This window comes from Syngnathoides biaculeatus, chromosome 22 (assembly GCF_019802595.1).
Source record: "Syngnathoides biaculeatus isolate LvHL_M chromosome 22, ASM1980259v1, whole genome shotgun sequence".
Taxonomy (NCBI): Eukaryota; Metazoa; Chordata; class Actinopteri; order Syngnathiformes; family Syngnathidae; genus Syngnathoides; species Syngnathoides biaculeatus.
Genome location: NC_084661.1, coordinates 9,558,929 through 9,577,882, shown reverse-complemented (window position 1 = coordinate 9,577,882; position 18,954 = coordinate 9,558,929). Strand labels below are relative to the sequence as shown.

General features: G+C 42.7%; 1 protein-coding gene across 1 annotated transcript; it reads right to left on the bottom strand.

The window, feature by feature from the left end:
- Nucleotides 1–1,234: 1,234 nt before the first annotated feature.
- On the bottom strand, nt 1,235–16,610 carry hs3st3b1b (heparan sulfate (glucosamine) 3-O-sulfotransferase 3B1b). Its single transcript, XM_061809403.1, has 2 exons — nt 15,819–16,610; nt 1,235–3,932 (listed from the first exon to the last, which is right to left on the bottom strand). The coding sequence occupies exons 1-2, from the start codon at nt 16,316–16,318 to the stop codon at nt 3,314–3,316; spliced, it is 1,119 nt and encodes a 372-aa protein (XP_061665387.1). The 5' UTR covers nt 16,319–16,610; the 3' UTR covers nt 1,235–3,313.
- Between the last annotated feature and the right edge of the window lie 2,344 nt (nt 16,611–18,954).

The following is an 18,954-nucleotide window of genomic DNA, read 5'->3' as shown; positions in this document are numbered from 1 at the left end:
GTTTATCTAAATTTTCCACGTACCTTCGTTTATTTTCACCTTCTAAATGTCTAACGGTAACGGACAAGACTCTGGGCGTCGTGCTTTAAGACATATTTTCAAATGAGAAAATGTAATCTTGGATACACATGGCTTTATCCTCAATGTGTTTCTTTGATTCTTAAAATGATTACACATGTCATTTATAGATGAAGCAGTTCATTAGATGAATACATTTCTAATTTATCAAAGTAAACCATCAAAACAATGCTGAACATAAACAGAACATAAAATTGTTTCATTTACAATAAATCCTACAATTACATGAATTGAAAAATTAAGGAAATTTTAATTACCTTTGCTGCATATCGCTGACGACATTTTGTGAAGGAAAATCCGAGGAATGGCAAAAATGTGGTCGTCAATTAGCTCGTTTGAGGACATAAATGTCCTCAGAATGTCACTTCTCGTTGGTTTCTGGGGATGTGTCCGATCAAATGACCAGTCTTTGTTTCTTCTTCTTAGCTACAAGTCTACAGCCCGTGTTAACGTTCACTTTAAGACAATTTAAAAAAAAAAAAACACAAAACAAAACAAAACGTTCAGGCACCCTCCAACAAACCCAGAAGTGGCCATTGTGGTTTCATTCATGTCGTCCCTCCGCATTTTACACTCTAACAATTCAAAGGGGTCACATTATCATTAACGTGACTTTTTAATTTTTCTCTCTAAAATGTTTGAGGTGTCTAAACTTTTGACTTGACACTTCACTCCCCAAAATACACACGCGCACACACACACGCATACGTTCACATCTATACGCATACATAAATCAGGATTATTAATGTACACTAACAACCAAATGTAAAACACCAAATATTTGATTTACTTTAGACTATGAAGGTTACAAGTATATGTATATACTGTACGTATTTATGTCAGACATCTATAGACTATCCCTGCGAAAAAAAAAAAATTCTATAGAACATTTGGAAAGAACTGTAGAACTTTAGGACCCAAGTCCTATAGAATTTCTATAGAAATTCTATTGTTCTGTAGAAAATCACAGCCAAAGTTCTATAGAACAAGTTGTTCTGTACAAATTTTATAGAATTCTATAGAAATTTTTTAGCAGGTATAGTATAGTCACGTATTTACTGGTATGTCTGCAGTATTTATGTGTATGAAGTAGAATAATGTATAATGCAGTACCATTGGAATAGCATCCTTCATTTGGGGATACAAGTCACAGAGACAGCACAAGAGTTTGGTAAAATATATACTCATTTATTTCTTCATATAAAGAAATATTATGAATGTTTAGTATTTGTCTAGAAATGGCTGCTGCATTTTGCATGGTGTGTAAAATTCAAGCACCCCCCAAAAAAAAAAAAAGTTTCGAGAGCCTCCGCATCACACGTGTCGTGGGTAAAACAAAGAAACGAAGTCAGGTTGAATAAAACTCAACCGTATAAAAACTGCAGTCGGGAGCGCAGGGTAATTTTTTTTTTTTAATCTCATGTTTCGCATGATTGCGGCGGTCACGCTTGGACCCTCCCCATCAAAAAACGTGAAAGTCTCTCTTCGCAGAATGTCAGAACTGTAAATGCTTCTTCAAACATTGCACCAAGGGAACAAAATGTGAACGCGCACGTTGGAATTGAGAAAGCGCAACGAAACCGAGACAACAAGCAGTCAGAGGTGAGGAATTGTATAATTTTAAGAGGCACAACAACAAAGCTTTTTTTTTTTTTTTTGCTACATTCAGGCCTCACGTTTTATTACGTGACGTCTGCCAATGTATGGTCAAAAAAAAAAAAAAAAAACAGAACAACCACCGCACGTTATTAACCTTCTTGCATATCAACAATTCAAGTAGAAAAAAAAAAGATATACGCAGGATACGTGAAAAATGTTTTTGGCAGAAAGTTATGCAGATGTCATGAGACGCGTGAGGGGTTTGTTAGCAAGGCATAAAACGTGTATGTTGGATGCTAACCTAGTTTAGCCTCCCCAATATGCATTGGTTTGAAAACTTCAAACAAAAAAGGGCAGATGGAAATCAATTTATTCATTAGTTGCATTGTGCCATTAGCATAACGTCAAAAACGTTTGAGAGGCTCGTTGGCTTGTGTCGGCAGTGGCAAGTGGGGAAAAAGAATCTTAAAAATGCAAAAGTAGCATTTATTCTTTAAGCGCACATTGAGGATTAATCTGTCCAGTTATTCCGCATGTTGGCTTTTGGGAAGGTAGCGTTAGCTGCTAGCTAACTTGGAGGACAAATGCGATAGTCGCAATACTAGCAGTTGGAACAGTAGCAATAAGATTGTTAAATGTGATATTAAGCGATGACAACTCTAGAAGTGGTACTAGCAATGCGAGCATTGGTATAATTACTAGCCATATTAGTGACATCGTGCTAGTAGTGATAGTACCTAAAGTGGCAAAACTAATGATAGAAACTATTTTGGCGATACTCGTGATTGTAATGATCGGAGCGGTACTAGCAATCATGACAGTAGTGATACCCATGGTAGTACTGATAATGCCTATGGTAGCAATACTACCAAAAGTAGCAATAGCTGCTTCAATTTGCAGTCCTAACAAAAGTCGGAAAAGTAGAGATCGGAACAACAGAAGTGATACTATTGCTAGTAGCATTACTAGTGATAGGATCATTAGTAATGATACTAACAATTATGACAATGGTAGCAATAATAGTGCAATACTAGAGATACTAGCAATAGTAAAGAAACTACAGTCACTAGTAGCTGTTGTATCCAATGTAATAGTTTTAGCGGCGCTATCGTTGTACGCAATACTAGCAATTACAATGACAGTAGTAGTGTTAGTAGCGATAGCAGCAAAACTAATGTCATTGGCGATAACAGCGCTAGCAGTGACAGTACCGACAGTACCGACAGTAACAATGGAACCAATTGCAGCGGTAGTAGCAATTATAACGACAGTAAGGAAACCTCGGCGAGCTCTTTGTACCGGTAACGTTCTCAACTGGACTGCAGGACTAAACGCTAGCCCAATGGACACGAGGAATGTTCATTAAAAAGAAAAAAAAAAAAGCCAGATGTTATGAAAACTAGGGTTAGGCAGCTTAGTGAATTAATTGCTTGGAAATAAAAATAAATTATTATAAAATAGATTTCTGTACATTTTACATATATATATAGATACCTATATCTATATATATACAGATATATATATATAGCAATAGCTCCACATTTTACCATTCAATTACAGGGATGACAATAATAATAATAATAATAATAATAGTAATAATAATAAAAAATACAGATAAAGAAGTCTTTCCCTCCCATCAATCCCAGCCAAAGTTGTGCGCAGTCATCTGGTAGAACTTCATGTTGAAGGGCCGGTAGAAGTCTCGGAGGCGGCGCACCACCTCGGGGCGGATGTCGGGGTGGGTGCGCCCTTTGGTTTTGCCCAGGCAATGGGGCTTGCTGCTCCCCTCGGCCTTCTTGAGGCACGGGAAGCCCTTGGTCTGGTTGAAGTAGAAGTGTTTGTCAGTGATGATGCGCTTGAGGCCCAGGAAGTCCTGCACGCGCCCCAGCTCGCCGGCCGGGTCGCTGATGAGCCGTTCGCCGCTCACAAACAGGATTTGCTCCATGGGGAAGTACTGCAGCCAGTTGTCCAGGTGCTTGGCGTAGATACCGATCTGGATGGCGCTCCAAGACGTATCAATGAGCCCCGTAGTCCTGTTCTTGAAGGTGAGGCTCTCGAAGGACGGAATGTCCGGCTTCTTGGACAGCGTCTGCGTATAGTCCGAGATGGCTCGGGTGACCGGGTCTCGCACGACCACGATCAGTTTTGTGTCTCGCGACATGGCCGAGATCCGGGCGGGCGCCTCTTTGGTCACAAAGTAACTGGGGGTCTTCTCCATGGTGATCTGGCCCTCTAGGGTCTTGGGCATCAGATCCCTGCCAGGACGAGAGATGGAAGTTTAGCCACTTTGTGTCATGTAATCAAGTAGATGGACTGCATTTGTGATCAATGACTCACCGAGCTCCACTTAGCCTCATTGGAGTCAAAAAGCAATTAGTTGTTAGGTTCAACCAATTAGCTTCCAGCATTAGCATGATCACTTACTCTCAAGACATCTCTCTTTTTGCAAAGACTGAATGAGGAATTTATAAATGAACCACAACACAAAGAATGGACTGATAAGTGAGTCCTCCAGTGAGCGAGGACTCTGCTATTAAGTGGAATAACATTTTAGAAACCATATAAACATACAAATGATATGAAAAGAGCAAGAAGCATTAGAAATGTTGAAACTAAATACTCATTTTTCATCTTCATGACTCAACTTTATGGAGATGCTCGTGTTGTTCCTGACTAAAATGTAAGAGCAAAAAAAAGTTTAATCCGACTCGATGGCGCAGACTCTCGGGTTAGCGTTTATGCTGATCCGAGCGGCACGAATCCCTCAAAGGCATTTGCGATCGCGGGAACGGCAAAAAAGAGGGCGCTTGGATGGCGAAACAGTTAAAAAAAAAAAAAAAAAAGCCAAATTCCACGAGAAGAGCCCCCTCGAACAAAACAAAAAAAATATTCACCTCTGACTTTTCTGTGTTGCCAGAAAAGTGGAGAAAAGAGACCAGGCGGCGTTTGGTTCTTAGTGAAAACAATACCCATTCTCCTCTCGTGATTTATGAGCTGATGCTCTTAAAAGATGCTGTCAGCGAGCTCTTGTGTTTCTTTACCGCCCTTTCAAAAGCGGAACCATTGTCCACGCCGGCGAAAAGGTCTGAGGCGCGCACAAGAGCCGCTTATCGAGGAGAACCCTTTCAAGGGGTGCGCTTCAAGTGGAACACGCGAAAGCATCCCGACGCCGAGGACGTTTACGTGGATGAGAAACTAACGGTGACTTCCCTCAAAACAAAACAAAAAGTCTAAAGCAACGATAAGAGACAAAGCAGCGGCTCTTGTCACATGACGCCATCAAACGGAGGTTGGCCGCCACCACCCTTGCATCCCCCCCCCACCACCCACCGGGTCCCGACTGAGATAAACAGACAGGAAGTGGGTTATTTCTGTCTGATGTGTCCGTCTTCCTCCTGTCGCGTTTGATTGGATGATAATGGGCCACCGAGGCCCGGCTTGTGTTTGATACAAAAGGTTGTCGCTTGGGTTTGGATCCTGAATGCATTTGAATGTCAAATGGTGGTGGGGTTTGTTGTGTTTGAATGCAAGCAAATAAGCGGGCGGGTTATTGTAGCCTCGAAAAAGGCAGGATGACACTTTGTCTTCTTTTTTTTGCCCCTTTAATTCCAATTAAAACGATGACGACTCGTTCCCACAAGTGCCGACATTTGAACGGGATCAAAAAGCCTTTCGAGTGGGACACTGGCAGCACTTCACATTCCCCCTGCATTCCGTTTACCGATTTCTGACCTTGCAGGAAAGGTCCACTTCTTCAAAACTGATCACATTTTAGGCAAGGTTAGGGAACAGCAGACTTTGGTAACAGACGCTCCACCATTTGTCCTTCAAGTGAATCAGAACCTATTGTATCGAAGCTGGAGGTACTGCACCTGAATTCCCACTCAAGGGGAACCCAGCCTCGCGCCCACAAGCACCATCAACACTTGAGTGGGATCCAAAAGCCACTCGAGCGCCACTCCACATTCATTCCCGCCTCCATTGATCCCCGAGATTTCCCGGCAGGCTCCATAGGTCCGACGGCAAAGTGACATCTCTCGAGAGGGGAAGGAGGAAACGAGCACTGAAAGGCTCCCTTTCTTCTTGAGAGCCTCTCATCCTTATCCAGATCATTCACATGAACATCAAGTGGGAGACAAGGATTTTTTTTTTTTGGTTGTTGAAGGAGCCAATGAGAACCTTAAACGCCACTCGATTGTTCACATCAAACATATTGAACGTATGCAAATGTTTGAAAGGGGACACTCGACGTGCTTTTAGAAGCAAGAGTTCGTACGGGGAAGCTTTATTGTGCGCATTCATCATCAGAACGCAGCCACTGAAGGCTTCTGCTGTATATTTTATAAAGTGGCACTTGAGCACAAACAGAAGCCAGACGTCGTGAAATAAAAGTCTGCGCCGACACGGAGTTTAACCGCGGAGCGCGGCGTCGCTCGTAAATCCAAAGCGCGCGAGACGTCGCGTTTTGGAGTCGCGCCCGTTTGCGTAGCTACAAATGTCAATTCCTCCATGAATTGCCTTTGAAACCAAATGCCACGGAAAGAGGACATATATTGTTATCCCTTGATATCATCCAAATGTTAGCAGTATAGGGCTGACATCGGCTTAACCCCGACAGAACACTTATGCTTTGATCTTTGCCACGTCATCATTTTTCTTGCCCGGTGGGAAAAAAATACACTTTTTAAACACTATAAGTTGAGGCCTACCTAGTAAAGAAATAGTTCTCCCTAAAGGGCATATCTAAGGAAATATGTTGCCCTTTGAACAAGTTCAAACCTGTGGAGTGAAGGCTCTCCTATTGAGTGTGATTAAAAACAACTGAATCAATGAAAAAAAAATACAAAATTATATATATTTTTTTACTACAGTCTAGAGAATGACCAATGGTGCTTTTTCATTGCTTGGCCAATTTTTTTCCTCTTCAAATAACATAAAAATTTTGAGATACGAGTGTGCTTTGGACACCCGCCGCTAGATGGCGATAGCAATTCTCACAACATCCACCCGCTACACGAGTTACACTAGTCTACGTACAGTGGAAGGATAAATAGTTCATGGCAGTAGAGCCTGATTAAAGCGCTTTGCTAATAAACGAACATGGAGGAACAATACATTAGGTGCCGTTGCGTTTTGTGCTCTTATTTCCTGTGTTTGTAAATTATGTTGGGAATACAAGTGGTTTGAGAGACAACACTGGTCACATACAGTAACTAATTAAAGTTGTACCTAAAGGCATCAATGTAGTTGAGAATTGAAAAATGCAGTACAGTAATAGACTGTTTTGGACCACGTAACTACATCCGGGGCACCTGGCCACGTTGGTTGGGTTCACTCTACTGACGCGCTGTTTGCTCTCTGGCTTTTGCATACAGATCGGAGTTACACAAATGTCTGTACGACTGTTAAAAGTGACGCATGATGGCTAGAAAGACTTTGGAAAGTTATCGGGGCTCATTAGATGTTGTTTCAAGAAACTATTACGACAAGAAGTGCGCTTTGATCGACAATATCGACCCACATGCCTTGGAGAAACACAAATGGAGCACACAACGGTGGCCGTCGGTAAACCTATCCAGACGTCGTCAACTCGCTCCTCTTCTCGACAAGCGCTTATAACGTGGACCAACTAAAGAATTGCAAAGGTCTGGAGGCCTACAACCAATTCATCAATGGCTGCGTTCGTCACGCGCCGGTATCCAATGTAAGCAACCTTTGTCTCCACCAGGTTAGTGTACCGCGTGATTATAGTCAGCGTTGTGTTAAATTATGTTGATTATACCAACGAAAGAGGTGTAGATTATTATTTTTGTTACAGAGAGAGAGAGGTTCGACCGGGACGCCAAGCAACTTTTTCTCCACTTCACGGTTACATTTTTAACTCAACTCACAAAACAGCTAGTGGTGAAGTAACTCGTTTTTGCAAACTCATTATAATAAAACAGAAAATACAGATTTTGGAGACATGCATCGCATTCATACACGAGTATTATGTAGGCCCTTGTACCGAAAGAAAACTTCTCCTTCACAGAACTTAGTTATTACTAAGTTGGTGGGAAATTCCAAAAGGTATACAATACTTACTAAGAACAAAATGCTCCGAGCAAACTCGGACGTAAGGGAATGACTTTGCTGCTAGATTGGTTCTGCTAATACGAGACGGCCACAGTTGTCGCCGTTTGGTTGTTAACTGCTCCGTTTTCTCGCACTGGTTGCTAACTGCTCCGTTTTCTCGCACTGGTTCTTGATCGCACCTGGCAGTCGAAAGAAAGGACCCTTTACAACGCCCACTTTCGTTTGAGCAACCGATAACATAGCAGTGCGCCCCCAATCATACGCCTTTCTGAAATAATTCCTGCTTAGTTACTGTTTGTATACTTGAATTCACCAAACCAAAATGGTGCTCGCGTTCTAAATCGGAAGGTGTGTGACGTCAGTCGAAAACAGTCTTTTGCATACCTGACTCCTACAAACTGCCCATTTTGTTCCATGCCTCAACTGAAATCCGGTGAGCGAGGAGTGTGCTACTAAGTGCGATACAACTAAAGGCCTCATACAGAAGCTTTTCAACAAGAAAATATAAAAGGAGTCGGGATTTCCCCTTTAAGGAGACACGCGGTCTCTGCCAAACTGCTGATCTGGTAGATAAATGCAGCTTCAAAACGGTCGCACTGTGTCACAGCAGTCTGGGAACGCGCTGACCCTCCCCACCGACCCAAACCGGAGCCGACCCCGACCGCTGCAACCCATCCCATCCATCATCGGGCTGTTGAACGAGCAAAAAAATACAAAATGAGGCTCGACGAGGCCACACCATGTCTTGGAGGAGACATCAGAAAGTAGTTAAGACATAAATAGAGCGCACACATGATTGTGGTTGGGGTTGCAGTCGACTTGTGACTGGCTCAAATGATCCAATTCCATAAGTAGTCAACGTGCGTCCTCTTAAAGCACACGGCAGGAGTGCCTGTACAGTGTAGAGAAGAAGTATTTGAACACCCTGCTTTATTGCGACTTCTCCCACTTAGAAATCATGAAGGGGTCTGAAATTTTCATCGTAGGTGCAAGTCCACTGTGAGAGAGATAAGCTAATAAGAAAAATCCAGAAATCACGACGTATGATTTTTTTTTTAACAATCTATTTGTGTCATACAACTCCAAATGAGTATTTGAACACATGAGAAAAACAATGTTTATATTTAGTACTTATCCTTTGTTTGCAATTACAGAGGTCAAACCTGTAGTTGTCAACCAGGTTTGCACACAGTGAGGGAGGGATTTGGCCCACTCCTCCACACAGATCTTCTCTAGATCAGACAGGTTTCTGGGCTGTCGCTGAGAAAAACACAGAGTTTCAGCTCCCTCCATAGATTTTCTATTGGGTTTAGGTCTGGAAACTGGCTAGGCCACACCAGAACCTTGATATGCTTCTTACGGAGCCACGCCTTGGTTTTCCTGGCTATGTGCTTCCGGTCATTGTCATGTTGAAAGACCCAGCCACGACCAAATTTTGTCTCTGGTGTCTTTGGTCTTGGCCAAGTTTGAGTCTTACTGATTGTATGGGGTGGACAGGTGTCTTTATGCAGCTAACGACCTTACACAGGTGCATCTGATTCAGGAGAATACATGGAGTGGAGGTGGACTAACAGGTCTTTGAGGGTCAGAATTCTAGCTGATAGACAGGTGTTCAAATACTTTTTTGCAGCTGTATCACACAAATTTTTTAAAAAAATCATACATTGTGATTTCTGGATTTTTTGTTAGATTATCTCTCTCGCAGTGGACATGCACTACGATGAAAATTTCAGACCCTGCCATGATTTCTAAGTGGGAGAACTTGCAATATAGCAGGGTGTTCAAATACTTATTTTCTTCACTGTAGCTTGTAACCGCGGCGGCCCAGAAGTACCCAGCGCTAACGTGGGTGGGGTCGACCAAGGAGTAATTGGTCGCCTGATTTTCGAAGGTTTGCTTTTGTTTGGTTTTGAGAAGTTGAAAGACTTTGGAGATCATACCAGGAAGGTAACAGAGGCGAGACAGCGACGTTGTGTAACGTAATTGAATAATGCAAATGACTCAAAGTCAACCTCATACTTTTTGGTTTTGCCTTCTCAAAATGAATTTGTTTTCAAAACAACTGGCACCCATCCACAAGTTCTGATAAAAGCAGACACTGACGGTCAGGTTTGACAAGGAGTTAGCTCTCAGCGGCTGTGACAAAACCAGCGAGCTGTGCGAGGGGGATGCAGGTGAAGAGTCAGCTTGTGTGTGCGCGTTTCCTGACAATTGACATGCACCAGGAGACATGCGACGCCTTGATCTTAGTGCGGTGAAGATGAATAAAAGATGAAAAAGCACATGCCACCCCCCCCACCCCCACACACAGGAAGTATGTGGGGGATAACTGTTGGCAGGGCTGCTTTGTTTTGCATCACCCGTAACTGGCAGTGAAGACAGGTAAGCAACAATCGGTTTTCCCCGTCAACTTTTGGTTTCACTTTTGGGTTTCGGGTTTCTAGACCTGAAAGCGGCCACTAGCTGGCTCACATACAGGTGACCCGCTCCTGGTGTTAACCCAGTTTTCTGGTACAGCGGCGCGCACGTACTTGAGGGAAGACGTGTGGACGGCGGGGAGGCCTTCTAATGAGCTTCCCACTTTTACTTCCAGGCTCGCGGAAACCTCGGGAGACCCCTCCCACAGCCTAAGGGCCACCTCTGGGATTTTGTACCTGGGACGAGAAGTGCAACTTCACAGGTTGACTGTCGTAACGTTCCCCTCTTCCTCTTCTTTGGATGTGGAGACCAAACATTGTCAATGACTGGCAATAATGACTAATGCGCGCGTTATTACTATTAATATTAGCGCAGCCTCTGGGAAAAGCAGCAATTTGACGCATTATGGTGTGTTTATTTAGCAGTTTACTACGGGGGGGTGACGTTTGGGGAAAGACGGGGAGTGGGGGGGTTGCGCACTGGCGTCTGAATTATCACCTCGTTAAAAATGAGACTAATTTGTTGGGGACACACAGGGAGGGTTTGTGTTTTTATTGTTGATTGCGTTAACAAAACACTAGTGTTTGTGTGGGTTTGCGTGTGAGGTGGCCATATTGTCCCTATGGGTGTGGGATGGGGGGCTTGAGGTGGGGTCCCCCGCTTTCACAATTAACCACTTGTAATGGCAGCTTAGGCAGCAAGTGTGTGTGCTGGGGGGGCTACATGCTGACCAAAGGGGGGGTTTGAGGGGCACACTTGTGGTCAGCGAGGCCTGCAGGGAGCACCACCCCCACATTGGACGGGTCAAGCATGACACAGAGAGCTGGAGGACTGTGAATGAGCGGGTTCACACTATGGGGGAACAGCGCGGGTGTGAGTGTATGTGTTTGGGGTGGGGTGGGGGCAGGGGCGCTGTGAAACAATTCAACATAAAAGCCCACTCCTTTGGAAACTAAAAATGACTGATACAGAGACCCGTTCATCCGAGCAGATCGCCCGCTGTTAGTGAATCCGGACGTTCTGGAATTTGGATGCGAACGGAAGCCCCTCGTGACGGGATTTATCAAGCGGTTAAACCGCTTCCCAGTCACAAAGGCCAATTACAGTGCGTCGCATGTGTGTAGTGTGTGGAAGTATGGCCTCAAGGCAATGCAGCGATAGTTGCATCCACCACGGAAACACTGTGACATCCGTCCAGTTGAGGATCTGAAAGTAGAAATCCGGATGTGATGTTTTTAGGCCCTAGGGAAATATGGCCAGAAGTCAAGAAGGCAATAACAACGCCGTTACAGAATCAGTATGAGATCATTGGTCCGGTTGAAGGTTTTTAAGTTCCAATCCAGATGAGTCTTGTTTATGAGTAAGAGTTTGAGACTTTGCCAATCGGCATTGATGCTTAACGCTTCAAGTCGACGAATTGCTCATCAGGTTTTTGAGATCTCATCTTACGAGAGCCTAATTTTCACAGCAGTTTTGACTTGTATTTTAATTGTTTCCATTTGTTTCAACGCTTGTTTGTTCAAATATATCTTTGCATGAAACCGGTAAAAGGTTGGAAACTGCTGTTACTGTGCTGAAAAAATATAAATGACGTTATTGATTAATCGACTTTGACGGTCACCAATACAGAGCAATGGAGAGTGTGGTAAAGAAGTGAAGAAACGGGTCCAAGCGGGCTGGAACACTTGGCGGAAGGTGTCTGGTGTTCTATGTGACAGAAGAGTCTCCGCTAGGATGAAGGGCAAAGTTTATAAAACAGTGGTGAGGCCGGCCATGACGTACGAATTAGAGGCAGTGGCACTGAAGAAACAACAGGAAGCAAAACAGGAGGGAGCAGAAATGAAGATGTTGAGATTCTCGCTTGGAGTGAGCAGGTTGCATAGGATTAGAAACGAGCTCATTAGAGGGACAGCCAAAGCTGGATGTTTTGGAGACAAGGTTGGAGAGAGCACACTTTGATGGTTTGGACATGTTCGGAGGCGAGAAGAGTGAGTATATTGGTAGAAGGCTGCTGAGGATGAAGCGGAAAGAGCAAAATAGCGAGAGGAAGACCAGAGAAAAGGTTGAAGGATGTTGTGAGGGAGGACATAAGCACTAAGTACAGTGGGTGTTAAAGAAGAAGATGCACGAGATAGGCTTAGATGGAAAAAGACAACGGGACAAGCCGAAAGAATAAAAAGATCTTACGAGTGACCAATTTTTACAGGAGTTTTGACTTGTATTTTAATTGTTTCCATTTGTTTCAACGCTTGTTCGTTGAAATATGTCTTTGCATGAAACCGGTACATGGTTGGCGACTGCCGACACCAATGACATCACTGATTAATCAACTTTGACGGTCATCTCAATAAAGACGACTCCAAAAAAAAATAAAAAATCATTAGTCGCTCAAAAATTTGCGTCTGGGTAGGATGACTCCATGGCGGTACTGAGGGATGGCCATGAGGGAATATGGCGATTGCTCCGTTCACTGCAGACACAAGTGTGACATCATCATAGGTGACGTGGTATGGCAGCACGGTTGCATTGCGGTATGGCGATAAAGCAATATGGTTTTACTATGGGGGCTCCCTGCCTACATATCAAACATTATGTCCAGTGGTTAGATGGTCAACAGACGGCAGTGTGGCCCAGCACATTCCCCAATCGAGGCCGAGGTCGATAGCCGCGGAGCATTCCGACTAAGGTTCCGCACCGACGACCGCGCAAACCTCCACTGTTGGCAAAATGGCGCCACAGGAGGAAGTGCGACAGTTTGATGCTTTTGAGAGACTGGGCAAAAAGTAAACAAAAGGAGCAGGTGGCCTCTTTTTTGGGAGGTGGGGGTGGTTAAGGGAAGGAAGGTCACGGGCTACAGACAGTGGACAGGGGTCACCTGCCGGGAAACTTAAGCGCACCCCGCAGAGGATGAATAAAAGAGCACGCAGCCATGCAGGACTGTCCCGGATGCGTCACGGGAAGAGAGGAGGGTGGACTCTGGCTTTCTAAAGTTCAAAAGCTAAACCTCATCATCGGGTTTTTAGCCGGCACCCCAAAATAAATACAGAGATGCAGCGATTGCTTTTATTTCATATTTCTTTCGACACTATTGATGGGCATTTTTCCTGCTGGCAATTTGTGGAATAAATCACCTCTAGTATAATACGGTGGTCATAAAATTAGTTACAGCTCCCAGTGTGAGCCATTTAGTTAAACGTTTTTTTTTTTTTTTGGGGGGGGGGTAAGCCTTTTATTTGTACAAACTGACTTTTCCAAACTGATTTTTTTGCATGAAAAATATTTTTTAAATTTTAATTTATCTAATAATATGTTTTTACCCGGTACTGGATTTCTTATTGTTTACTTTGAGATTAATTTGTCAATTTTGTGAAATAAATCCACTTTTGCATTGACAAGAGTTCAACTGCTGATGGTACCAGGCATTTATTTGTACAAATTGACTTTTAGAAAAAAAAAAAAAAAACATTTTCCCAACAAATACAGACACCTTAATCAAATATTAAACATTAGTTATTCTAATTATTTTTATGACTACGACGATGACTTAATTCCTTATCATTTCACTCAAGAATAATGGGTCACTTTTTCCGAGCTACATTCCTCACGATTAACAATATACATATTAAAACACTCCTGTGACTATACTATGATAGTATTACAATACTTGCTATTTCTCTACACGCGGGCTTTGCTCGATGCTAGCATGTTAACGTTAGCCGGCCACACACTCGAAGCCGGCCAACAGGTGCAAAGAGAAAATGGAAACGCAGAGGACAAATGTGCCCTGGTTCGCACGCAGTCCATCATGCTCTTTTTTCACGCGAGGGGAGGCCTTCGCGCGTGACCTCCTTGGCACAGACCGAATGTGTTACGGGAAAACACGTAAATGTTTTGTCTCTTTAGTGTATGAAAAAAAGCAGTGAAAGAGCGTAGTGGATATACAAGCGACACCTTGCTGGCTGTGAGCAGACACGATTCCAACTTTTGTTTTTTTTTTTACCTCCGAAACAAAACACAATGGAGATCCGTCCAGTTCCAAAACCGCTTACCCTTATCAGGGTCAGGTTTGAGCTGGAGCCTATCCAAATTGATTTGGCTAAGAGCTGGGGTCCACTTTGAACTGATCGCCAGTTAAAAAAAACAAAACAAAACAAAACATTAACACCAACAAGGACAATTTAGAGTTTTTAAATGAACCTAACATGGAAACTCCACGCACAAAAGCCACAGCTAGGATTTGAACTACGAACCTCAGCTTTGTGAGGCAGAAGAGGAAAACACAAGCATACCATGCATCATATATATACACACACACTCGGTATATATGTGTGTGTGTGTGGTGTGTGTGTGTCATGTAATAAATACATGATTTATTTCATCATAAACTATGATGCCATATACACACCCCTTAAATCTTAATTAGAAACTGATGCAACATCTGTGGAATGTCTTTTTAGATATACTGTATATATAGTGGACATTAAAATAAAAAACAAAACAAAAAAAACCTCACATTTAAGTGAGAAGTACAAACCGCACTCCGATCTGTCAAAGCCACCATTATGTTTACTTTAAATGTTAATCCTGATGAATTTCAATCTCAGTACAGTATTTACTTTTAAGATTTTGTTCTGAGACAAAAAAAAAAACGTAGTTACATACATGTTACATTGTCACATGAAATAAATGACTAACGCAGAACAAATTTTAAAAAGCAGATATACTTTAAAAGACCAGGAATAAAAATATTAAAGGGAGATTAATCGACCAAGCATGTAAAAAAAAATGTCATGTAAACAACAAGGACATTGTTATGAATTATTTGTGACTCTCATTGTGCACTCTTGGCTTTGTCTTTCAGATGCAGCCTTCCCCCCCTTTGCCAGCCCCTCAAACAAATTGACACATTTGTGGCCTATAAAAAAAATTGGAACAATTTAAAATTTTCAATGCAAACCGTGCCAAAAGAAAGCTGTAGAGCAAAACATGCCCAAGTGTTTATAAGAAAAAAGCCACAAGAGCTGCAGTGTTGCAACGCGTCCAACAGAGATCAGTGCACGCTGCACATCTGAACAAGATTTGGAATCTGCACACAAACACACGCGCGCGCGCACCTTCACACACCTTAATCGGTGTACAACTCTTCATTTTGCATTCATGGCAAGGGTCAATAAATTCATTTTAATTCGTAAATTACGTAAAGTCGTATTTAGTTGGGTGTGGATACTAGTGAGGGATACCGGAAATGTGATATATGCATTAAAAATGATGCAAAACCTGCAAAAGTGTACGCAAAACAACGTCAAAAAGCATCCGTTTGCATTTGAGTCCCATTGAACTTATGTTAAATGGTCAAAGCGAAGTTGTAAGTTAATAGGAGGTGGATTGTGGCGGGTGAATATCATTGTAGAAATGGATCAAAACTGCTACGAAATTATGCAAAACTGCTGCAAAAGTGTTTTGCTGTTTGTGCCAAAGTTATTCTTATTGCGTTAAAGTGTCATTAAATTCATGCTCAACTGTATTACCATGAAGGTAAATGAGAAATTGTTTTTTTATTATTATTATTATTATTATTATTATTTAAATGCTATAACGTGACTGTTGTGGAAATTGTCAAATCCGAGGGGTCGTGTTGGGGTTCTTACCTGTACCACTCCAGGCCGTTGTCGTAGTTGCGGTCGAAGAAGTGCGGCTCGGCCCCCACGGCCCTGATGTCCGGGTGTACCCGCAGAAACTCGAGCAGCGCCCGGGTGCCTCCCTTCTTCACCCCGATGATGATCGCCTGGGGCAGCTTCTTGCTCCCGGCGCCGTTGGAGAAGCTCGACATGGCGCTGGGCTCCGGGGCGGCGTCGGTGAGCAGCAAGTCCCGGGACGCGGCGCCGCGGGCGGCCGCCGGTTCCTCGTAGTAGTCCACGTCCTCCCACCGAAGCCGGGAGAGCAGGTCGGCGCGCTCGGAGCCGTCCCGGTCGCGGTCTCGGTCCCGGTCCCGGGGCGAGTCGAGCAGCACTCCCGTGGAGCAGGGACCCACGCAGGAGTAGAGCACGAACATCCAGATGAAGAGCATGATGCTGAGAAGGAGCGCCTTCTTCTTGACGGCGCCGGGGAAACGGCAACACGGGCTGGGACGCGGCGGGCTATATTCCATAAGCCTCCCCGGTCACAGGCACGTCCCAGCGGGGCATGTCGCCTCCCGTCACTCCGGTAATCCTCCTCGACGGACCGCGCTCATGGTTCACCTGGAAACTGGAGACTCAAACTCGGCGAATTCGGTGTCAAGCGAATAATTTATAAAACTGTATCCGACAGTGGGCACTCATTGAGCGGGTCATTAATCAACCTTTTTCATGGCTAGATCATAAAAGTGTTAAAAGTTAGCAACTTGGAAGCGACCCACGCCACCGACGCAGGTTCACCTCACATCAGAGTCCCGACAGCTTCGAGCGCAGCGCTTTATAAAGCCGCGTGGAAAATGATTGGCAGCAGCGCTGGCCAATCGCAGCCCTCGCGCGGAATGACTAGCCAACCGCGTGCTGATGGAAGCGAGCCAGTGAGGGAAGAGGGGGGCGCGGCCGCGAGCGTGGGACCGTCAAGTACGGGCAAGAACCGAAGGAGACTTTAGGAGACCTTGGAAATCATCTTCGACATATAGATCTATGCATGAATGGCGAATAAAAATGGGAGTTGACAAACTCACAAGGGAGATGCTAAAAAGTTGCAACGTTTTTTTTTTTAATTGTTAGTCCATCACGTTGCTTTAGTTAAAACTGAAGCATATCACTGCATTGTACTACAATTATTACATTAATGCTGTGAGAATTTTGCAACGTCATTTTTACAAGTAAAATGTGAGCAAATATTATTTCCAGGAAACAATGAGCCCAAAACCTTTTTTTAAAATATGTAAATTTCCACATCAGTTTCGACAGTTGGCACGAAATGAGGGAATAAATATTTGCATAATTTTTGAAACTTCGCATTTTCCTGTGTGGCTAATTAATTACATAGTTTGTACATTACTTGCATGAGACTGCACATAATGCGTTACATCGACAACTGAACTACTTGAACATATTTTTAATAAATAGTTTTTAAAAGGATCATTTCTAATTCAGTTAGTGATAGTTTGTATATTTTTACATTACATAAGATTTGTAAAAAAGCCACAGAACTACACAAACACAACATGAATGCTCATGCCCTTGACAAGTAAATTCACTTTTATATATAAATTCCCAAATTAGATTATATACATATGGGGGAGATCATGTTCTAAATTAATGATAAAGAGCACAACAGACAAAATTTTATATGAAAACTGATTCGGCAAGTTTAGGAGAGGCTGATGTGAAGATTATTTAGTGTGAATCACGTTGCAACCTTCCAGAAACATTAAAGTAAAAACAGTTTTTAGATTTTGACACACACACAAAAAAAAAAAAACAAAGAGAAGTTTTTTAAGTGTTGGAATGTGCTCACCATGCAGGATTAAATCCAGCTGCAAGTGCGCAGGAATTGCTGTCGGTTTTCCCATTTTAAGGTCGCTGTTCAAAGACACATAATGTACACAGACACCATACGCGCCATTGTGACTTTTTACAAGCACATTTGTGACATTTTTCCCAACACAAGAGTAACAGGTGGCACAGTAAACCCTTAATGTCTTTGTATCTATCTAAAAACACATAACACCAATTTATCATTTCATTCATTTATTGGCTTCGCTCTCCCCCATTAATTGAGAGAATAAGCAAATGTCTAATTTTTTTGTTGTTGTTTGTTATTTGCTTGTCTTTATGAAACAAAACAAACTTTTTTTTTTGTCCCTCCCCAGGATTAATGTATCAAATTTCTGTTACCGCGACCATTGATAAATGAACACTTCATGTTGGGGGAAAAAAAATACATGTACTAAATGAGTCACCTTGGAAGCCCGTAAAGTGAAAACGGAATCTGGCTGGAAATTAATTTGTAAACTAACTCCTCTCAATTCCCAGCCATGTTGTTAGTGCCAACCATGCATGTCAGCGGGGAGGGATTTTCAAAAACAGAAACCGCCCCCAAAATATAACATTTCAGAAGGGGGGGGGGGGTCAGAAAAACTAAACTTAATTAAGTGCCCATCAAGGATTATATTACTTTAACAATTAAAAACCATATTTTGTTGGCTCCAAAAAGTATTTTAAAAAGTCCAATTTTTTGTTTCCTAACGGTCATTGTTGTTTCGTCTAGTTGATCCTGACTTTTACATGAATGTACAAAAATCTATATATTTTTTGTTTTACCAAAATGTTGTCATCTGCTCACATAATCCTGAATGTCGAATTTGAATGCGATTAAATGAACACGTAAATATGTGCTAGAATTGTCGCAAATAAATAACAGCAATCACGTTGCTAAGTTTTTATCGCTAATTTGGGTAAAATGAGTAAAAATCAGTACGACTTTCCTTCTCAACCCCAGACTGATAAAAGTTAATTTACAATATACTGCATGTCTGACGAAAGTACTTTTTTTTCCCCACCACCAAATAATGTAAAAACGAGTAAAAGTCATCGTCCGACTTTCCCTCTCACTCCCGTTCTAACAAAGTTAATTCACAATAGATGGCTGACTAAAATGTATTGGATGTTGCGGTAACACAATAACGTTCCGTTTTTATGTATTGTGTACACTGTGCAGTATATGATTCCTCCTTTCCTTGATTCTTCACAGGATGCTGACATTTTCATGTTATTTACCTTCCAGTTAGCACGAGGCTAATAAAAGCTGAGCTCGTGTTGA

What these genes read in the sequence shown, in the direction of transcription:
- hs3st3b1b (XM_061809403.1), bottom strand. Translation starts at nt 16,318, where the DNA reads ATGGAATATAGCCCGCCGCGTCCCAGCCCGTGTTGCCGTTTCCCCGGC. An exon ending in AACGGCCTGGAGTGGTACAG is followed by an intron (nt 3,933 to 15,818) that starts GTAAGAACCCCA and finishes TCGTCCTGGCAG; the next exon opens with GGATCTGATGCCCAAGACCC.